Source organism: Lycium barbarum, chromosome 12 (assembly GCF_019175385.1).
Source record: "Lycium barbarum isolate Lr01 chromosome 12, ASM1917538v2, whole genome shotgun sequence".
NCBI lineage: Eukaryota > Viridiplantae > Streptophyta > Magnoliopsida > Solanales > Solanaceae > Lycium > Lycium barbarum.
The window spans coordinates 80,191,828-80,200,129 of NC_083348.1; the positions used below are offsets into that span (position 1 = coordinate 80,191,828).

Consider the following 8,302-nt stretch of genomic DNA (forward strand, 5'->3'; position numbering starts at 1 on the left):
TACAGAAATACAGATTCGTGTTGATTAACTCTAGGTACTATATCGTGTTTATCTATTACAACAGGGTAACTACAAACAAATTCAACACTAAAGGGAAAAAGAATTAAAAGAACAGGGGAGAATATTAGGGAAAATAGGATAACGTTCCCCCAAACCCCAAGCGGGAAAAAGGGGGGCTCGACATGAGCACTGTCCTTTCGAAGAAAACAAGAAAAGGAAAATTTACTGTTGCTCCTATTCTGTATTTGTGACTTCTGGTTTTCACCGTACCAGAGTATCTTCACATTCAGAAGGGATGATCAACACAAGAAGTTAAAAACTTCTAAACTTTGCGATGATCATATAAACATAGGTTTTCAATTCTTCTCGCACTCCCTATCTGCAAAGCAGCAAAAGAACACTAATCAGCCACTTTCAACAAACAAATTCTTACTTGAGACGAGCTTGACGAGAGAGAGAGAGAGAACGAGGAAGAGAGAGTTGGTCAAGTGTGTTTGTCACAAAGGTTGAAATAAGAAAGTTCACCTAGTGCTGGAGTTCCCAAGTGTAAGCTCAAGATCATCACTGATGCACTCTTCGTGAATTCTTTCTCCTTCCCATGGCTTTACTACACCCTTCATATTGCTACCAAATGCGAACTCTGCTGAGATAATATCCGACATTGGTACATCAGCTGTTTGGTCCATACCAGCTCCAACTGCAGGTGAACATGTCCCACTTTGCCCAGGTGTCCACATACGAGACCCTCCATTTGATAATGGCTCCTTAAATCCAAATGGATTTGATGAGACGAGGCTGAATGTGGGAGATGAAGGTCCATCTTGTGGAGTTTGAACACCAGACAGCCATCCTGAATCTGGTGGGGTTTGGCGACCTGGACTAGGAGGGGTTGAGGACGGCAGGAAGGGATAATGCTGCTGTATCCATGTAGAGTTGGCCGTGGTATTTTCCCAATTATCATTCATCCTAGGAGTACTGCAAGTGGGAGAGCTCAAAGGTGGTGTAACAGGAGCACTTATAGAACCTCCAGGAATGCACAAATGGTGGGGAAAGTTAGACGAGGATGGTGATGAACCAGATGACAGGTTCTTAAGCCAAGGAATGAGTGAGTTGGGATCAGCATTATTTTGGACATTGGCAACATAATGGGAAGAGACCGGGCTAGGAATAGATGATGAAGCAGGACTCGGATTATACGAAGCACCAGGGCTCAGTTGGTAAGACGAACAAGGGCTTACAGATACCGAACCACCATTAATATCCATGTGTTGTACTGGCTTGCATCCCTGCAGAAGAGAACAAAAGATAAGCGGCGACAAAGGAGCAAATTAAATAGTCAATAGCGAACCTTCCCAGAACTATGTAATTATAGCAGAAAGAGAACTGACATTTGCAATGCCCCAACTTGAAAGATTATATGATTAAGGAGGTCTCTAGATCTTTTTAAATCTTAATAGTGTTCCCTTCACATGACTTCAACTGCTTAAGTTCTAGAGTGTAACTTAGTTATTACTTATACCAGATATGCATGAGTGCTCCAATGAAAGAATGCACCCAACTGATTCACCAGTTACTTGAGTAATATATCAGCTCATTTGCATACATCTATCAGCAGCACAAAAATCCCATATCAAAATCAGAAGCTTCCGCTCTTAAAATGAGCATATAAATTTTGTGATGGAATCACGAGGCACTCCTATGTTCTTGTATAGGTGCAGATACTGCTATGCTGCAGGCAACCAACTTCCTCACCACACTGACCGACCAACTTCTCTCTTCAATAACAGAACATGTGATAGATTGAGAGTACAATCACCCTTTTTGCGTTGGGTATCCACAGGATAGTTGATGCATTTAATAATTTAGCAAAGAAGCTAGCAACAACGTAATGACCTTTTAGGATAACCGCTATCATGGAAGGGCTACTATATCCAGCGGCTACCAAGTCAAAAACAATAATAAAGAGAAACAATAATGAATGAGCACCAAAAAGCCATCAATATTTACTTGCAGGATCTCATATTTTTACACATTTTCAAGAAATCTTCCAGTTAAGGTCAACCAAAAAGTTCAAAAACCGAAAGTAAGTTTGCTGTCCAAAGAAGCAAGCAAAGAAATAAAGAAGTGAGTTGAAGTATAATTTGTCCCAAAAAGATAGACCCTTTTAGAACCTCCCCAAGATGGTCTCCCATTAAGCAATGTCTTTAAACGTTCAGTTAAATATAACAGCTAAGTGGGACCCAAAGTTTGCTATTTTCACCACAATCTTTCGTCTAAATTATTATTATTATTTAAACAGGTAACATTTTGTATTATAGACCAGTACTGAAAACCCCTTTACAAAAGAAAAGGGCAAAAAAGGAAATTTAAGCAGAAACCACAGAAGCATAATTGCAATCCTAACATGAATCTAAAACATCTAGGATTGACAGTGTCTTCAGGATATGCTTTGTACCCCAAAAACAAAGTCAACATAATTTTCGTCTACATTATACTCCACAAGTATCAGAGTCAACATATGAACCTACATCTATCTAACTAATATTAAACAATTCAAATATTCAACTTTTTTTTGTTAATCAGGACAATTCAAATATTCAACATTTTTTTTAATTAGGACAATTCAAATATTCAACTCTTGCCCCTAAATCTAATAGATACATCTGTCAAACTAGAAATATTAAAGTGGCAATTATGGAGTATTCCAATTGGAAAATCCTGAAGTTTCAGTAAATTACTTTTCCCCAAGACAAGATTCCCAGTAGCTTGAAATGGCTAACGAAGTAATGCAAAAGCCACATTACCTGCAGCAAGATGAAAAGTATTTTTTTGGTCCAAAAATAGCCAAGTCCATTTCCAGAAAGTAACGAGATTTTCAAATTTACTAAGATATTTTGTACTTAATGTTTTGAGACTCCTAATGTAGTAACCATTATTACTTTTAAACAGTTCAATTATAAATGTTCTCATAAGACAAAAAGGTCCCCAATTCATTCTAATTGTAATAGTTCTCCATATTTCTATAAAGGACAAATACATACATGGCCCCCAAAACTTGTCTGACTTTTTCATTTAGACATTTAAACTTGGGCTAGAACCTATTGGACACTTAAACTCTACCAAAAGTGTTTCAATTAGACATACTTTGTTGACATGTCAAATTGTGCGTCTTCCGCTCTTTTTGAACATGTGCAACATCTGAATAATGGTGAATTCATTTTTTCTCTTTTTTCATTTCTGTTCCTCCATCCTCCATGATATTGAAAACTCAAAAACTCTTCTCTGTGATTTTTGCATCACAACTCCTCCGATAGCAACACATTTAGAAAATTTCTTTTCCGAATGAAAATGGGAACATTTCTTCTGTACCAACTTGGTACCTTTTAATAGAGAATCTTTACTTATCAAAAGGAAAAAAAAATGAAAATGGGGACATTTCAAAGCTTTCTTTAACAGAAATGTAAGTAATAATTAAATTGAATTCCTTTTACAGTTTTTTAAAAACAAATGCGCAATTCCTCTGTTGGAATCACTGGATCTGCTATCTGCTATCCGAACACGAAGGCAATTTCTGGCATGCATATTTGTATATCCATTTAGAAGTGTAAAAACAGTAGTTATATTCTCCCTCTTTCTCTCACTCTAGATCTACTTTACAACTTATTCACAAATTGGTCAACAGAGAAGAGGTCACAGTTGTGTGAGGGCAGCGACAGGGTGGGTAGTTTGAGTTGGGTGGTGAGTCCGGTATGGTGGAAAAGCTACAGCAAAAAAAAAAAATCGGAAGAGAGATGAAGATCAATATCACGTGTCACTGTCTCATTTTGTTTCTTTTGCCATGTTGACTGTGCATGAAATGCGCGCATTTTTCCTTGTGGCTATCTCACAAAAATGTGTCAAGTTGGAACACTTTTGAAGGAGTTAGTTGTCCATTAGGTACTAGTGCGAGTTTAAGTGTTCAAAAGGATTAGTCCAACAAGTTTAGGGGGCTGCATATGTATTTGGTCATCTATAAAAGTTTAAAAACATTTATCCGCTCCAACAACATCTATTCTCGACCTTTGAATTTCCTAATTTAGGCTCCACTTGACACCTACTTGAAAAGAAAAAAAATCCAAAATCCTCTTGGTCGTCATCTTGCTTATTCTCAAATGGCTCTTTTTCAACTTTCAGCCACAGTAATCATGTTATGTTGGTCCACCGTCTCATCCCATTGATCAAGGCTCAGATAACATGACCACTAAAGCCTTACATGTTAAGGATAAAGGTATCCGAATATACCCATAAAAATCGAACATAACCCTATTGCCAAAACAAGCCATAGAAAACATAGAATGATGGCACTACCAAAAATATTGGACAACTATAACCCTACCATCCCAACAGCTTTTGAGAAAGGGCGTCCATATCCAATGATAATGTCAACTATATGATTAAACCACAAACCCAGCTAAAAATGCTGCCCTCTCTCCTCCTAGCCCATCAACAGTTTTTCTGCCCATCACATCCAAAATTGATTTCCCCGCACGCTCTACAGCCTCAACTATAACTATGAAGAATAATTATCGGAATAAAGTAAAGATAAAGGAACCAACAACAATGATTATAACCAAAGGGTTTGATATCTTTCTTGTTTTTTCTCATAATGGTGGTTTAATTCTGTCCATCAAGGGTTTAAATAGACCACAAAAAATCGATCACTTCCCAGTTTAAGTGAACCTATTTCCTTTTTAGTCTGTTTCAAAAAAGAATGATCCCTTGTGTTTTAAAAGCAAAGAACAATAAAGTCCATGGGTCTTGAAGCGAAAGCAACGCACACTTCTCTATAGTGATCAAATTACTATTAAAATAACTATATTTCAGCACTATACAATAGTACTTATATTAATCCAACTCCTCAAAGATGAGATTCATAGCACCCACTGCTTCTTGTTGGCATTACTTCGTGTGTCATATTTGACATGCACACTTCTATAAAGTGCACGGCTTCACCTATGAAGCGATAACCCCTCGCTTTCGTCGATGACGTTTAATAAAACTGTCCCTTCTTAAATACTGAAAAGAATTTATTTACACCTCTCATTTCATCCCTGATGACGAGCTTTTATAGCTACATAAATGCTATAGCATGTTCAAATCACAAAAATGTTACGGCATGTTTAAAACGTATAGCCACAGAAATGATATTGCATATTGAAGACCAAAAATTTCAAAACTTTTTCTTTTTAAAACTCAATGCCTAGTCAAATAGGGTCACATAACAACAAGGAGCAATTTTTTCTTTTCTAAGATTTGAATTCTGATAGTGATGCATCAAGGGTTTGTACTTTCGTGAACCTTACAATTAAATTCCTAAACTACCCTTCATAAAGAGACTGCAGATTCAGGACTGCAAAAGCAATCAAAGGACTAGGTAAAACCCTGTAATCAGCTGAAATGTCCATACAACCCATCAATATCAAAATAAAAAATGTGGGACCCAGGCAATACAACAAGGGTAATATCGTCAAACTAGCATCTAGGTGAAATGTACAGACTTTCTGAAGGCTCTCTGACTATGCAAAAAATACACGCAGCACAACAAATCTATGGAGGATTCGTCCTTTCAATCTTTTACTTTTTATCTAAATTTGACAATGAAAAAGTATTACTAATTTACACTACTTAAAAAAAAAAATATATATATATACTACTGTACTGGTAAAGAACTAGTAATTCTGTCCCAATACACGTGATATAGTTCGGATTTCGACAGTTAAACTCTTTTATTTTGGCCGTGAATTCGGACCTACAATTTTTAAATAATTTACATGTTTAGAAACTACATAAAAATGAGTAAATTGTTTAAAATATTTATAAGGCATAGAATAAATTGCGGTCAACAGATTTTCTTGTTCGTACTGTATCACATAAATTGCGACACATCGATTCTCAAACTGTTCCTATAAAAAGTACCGGAAGATATTTTTCGGATTAATTCGCCTTTATTAATTGCAATATATTCCAAAGAAGAGTTATAATCTAAATATGTAAATTAATTTTTCAAAAGGATAAAAATTAAGGACTTTGACTGTCAAGGATAATTTATTAATTGCAATATAAATGAAGAGAGATTGTTTACCTTTCGATAAGTAGTTCCATCATCTTGAACGATCCAGCCAGCTTCTTTACAAAGAGCTTTCAAAACCTCGTTATTATCACAGTGTTTAGGTAAGTTGTAATTACCATACATCCTTAATCCCGCAAATATCTTTGCTGCGATCGCCCTTCTCCGCCGCTCTCTCCGCTTGTTGTTCTCTCTTTCCTTCCATGTCGGTAATCTCGTCCCCGAAGTCATTTAATAAACTCGATTATTAGTACAAATGACACAACTAATTACTCACACATTGTTAAGCTAAATATGTGATGAGTTTCTGATCTAAATATGTGAGCAGGTGAGCTTGTGTTTTCACGAGAATGGTCCCTTATGTTTGAGACTAGGTTCACAATTATCCCTTAATTGACAGTTTTAGTCCTTTCAGGTTTGTCAAAAGTTAATGCTTTTAGTCTCCGTCAATATTTAACAATTTATGTTATTTAAATAGTGGGAAAAGAAAGTCCTATCAAATTCTAAAATATGCAACACAAAAACTATACTAGACATTAAAAAGGTGTCAAAAAAAAAAAATAGAAATTGCATTTGAAAAAGTTGCAGTAGACTCTGGAAATAAATAAAAAAAAGAGTAGAAGGTACAAAAAATCATACTTCTAAATGTAAGTTCCCGCTAATTTGTTTTTCTTGTTGTTTTTCATCAAATCTAACAAACAAGGTTTGGTAAATATTTTAAGGAACAGAACGCGCGCGCCGCCTCAATATTTTAGGGGCATGGGGTGGTGGGTAATTATTTTGTATTTTAGGGGTATTTGGTGTTGTTTTCCCAATATGTTACGGCAAGTAAAAGGGTTAAATTTTGACAACTTAAAAGACTAAAATTGTAATAAAGTATATAGTTAAGGGACTATTTTGAACCAACCCTCAAACATAAGGGACCATTTTTCTCATTTTCTCGTATTTAGTCACTAATATGAGGAAGATTACGACATTACTAGTGAGATTTTTTGTTTATTGATTAAAAGTCCTGTAAATATGGGTGGTGCACGTGTTGAGTCTTTTTACAGAAGTATTAGTGGATAGTTGCGAGGAAATTGTCAAGAAAGGGCTGTGTGGGGGTAAGAATGGAATTTTAGATGGATGACCAAGTCAAAATTTTAAAAGGGAAGACTAAAAACAATGATTGTGTTGTGTCTGAGTATTGGGGTGTGAAATCAGCACTTTTGAAAATTTTGGACTGAAAAGTACAAATTCCACCCTCAATAATAAAAGCAGATGTCCTTTCTTGGGTCTCTTCCTTTTTTGTTTTCGTACTCATTAAGACAAGTTTTTTTCGAGAATAGTTACTACTCCTACATATTTTGACTTGTTTTAGATATAAAGTACAGAAGCAGTCGTCAACGAAAGAAGATGTCACAACAAAAAACAATTAGAGGTGGATTATGGAATAACACAAGTGTTTTTCTCGGATTTTGGTAATAATTAAATTTATAAGTGAGATATAAGATATGTGGATGAATTTTAATCTATTTTGGTTGGTATGAAATGTATATGGATTTGTTGCAATATATATTTATCTATGTGTGTGATTGCTGTGAGTAAATGTATTGAGATTGGTGATTTACGCCAAATATATATACTAGGTAATGTATTATATTGAATAAATAAGTAAAGCTAAAGAAGAACACAGATCCGGACCAATATCAGAGAGAGAGAGAGCTTCAATATATTTGACTATTACAATGTTGAGATCTGAAAAAAAAAAAAAAAAAAACTAACCCCAAAAAGGGAAAAAATGTCCTCTATTTATAGGTATGTCTTATGGGCCTTTAATGCAACACAAAAGCCCTTATGAACAGAGGCGGATCCAGGATTTAAATCTTATGGGTTCAATTTTAAGATTTTTAGTATTGAACCATTTTATATTTTAAAAGTTATGGGTTCATATTTACTATATATTACAATTGGAATAATTACCTACACATAAATTTATGCTCCGTGTCGAAAGTTAGGGGTTCAATTGAACCCCCACTTAATAGGCTAGATACACCCCTGCTTATGAATAAAGAAACCCTAAAAAAGATAAGGTAGGACCGTACGGTCTGACACCCGTACGTTCGCCAGTACAAAATGGCAGAACGGTTGCCTGACGCGTGGCAACATCGCAACCGGTTAACCGGACCAACGGACACGTTGAGTTTGGATCGGCGT

The 8,302-nt window shown here is 35.7% G+C and overlaps 1 protein-coding gene across 2 annotated transcripts; it reads right to left on the reverse strand.

Annotated features, from left to right (window-relative positions):
• Positions 1–6,443, reverse strand: LOC132622587 (BES1/BZR1 homolog protein 4-like). 2 transcript variants are annotated; one of them, XM_060337212.1, is made up of 3 exons: positions 6,122–6,441; positions 526–1,286; positions 1–379 (listed from the first exon to the last, which is right to left on the reverse strand). In XM_060337212.1, the coding sequence occupies exons 1-3, from the start codon at positions 6,335–6,337 to the stop codon at positions 376–378; spliced, it is 981 nt and encodes a 326-aa protein (XP_060193195.1). In that variant the 5' UTR covers positions 6,338–6,441; the 3' UTR covers positions 1–375. The 2 variants fall into 2 exon arrangements, with proteins under 2 accessions (XP_060193195.1, XP_060193196.1); XM_060337213.1 differs by lacking the exon at positions 1–379 and having other exon boundaries at positions 522–1,286; positions 6,122–6,443.
• Positions 6,444–8,302: the final 1,859 nt, after the last annotated feature.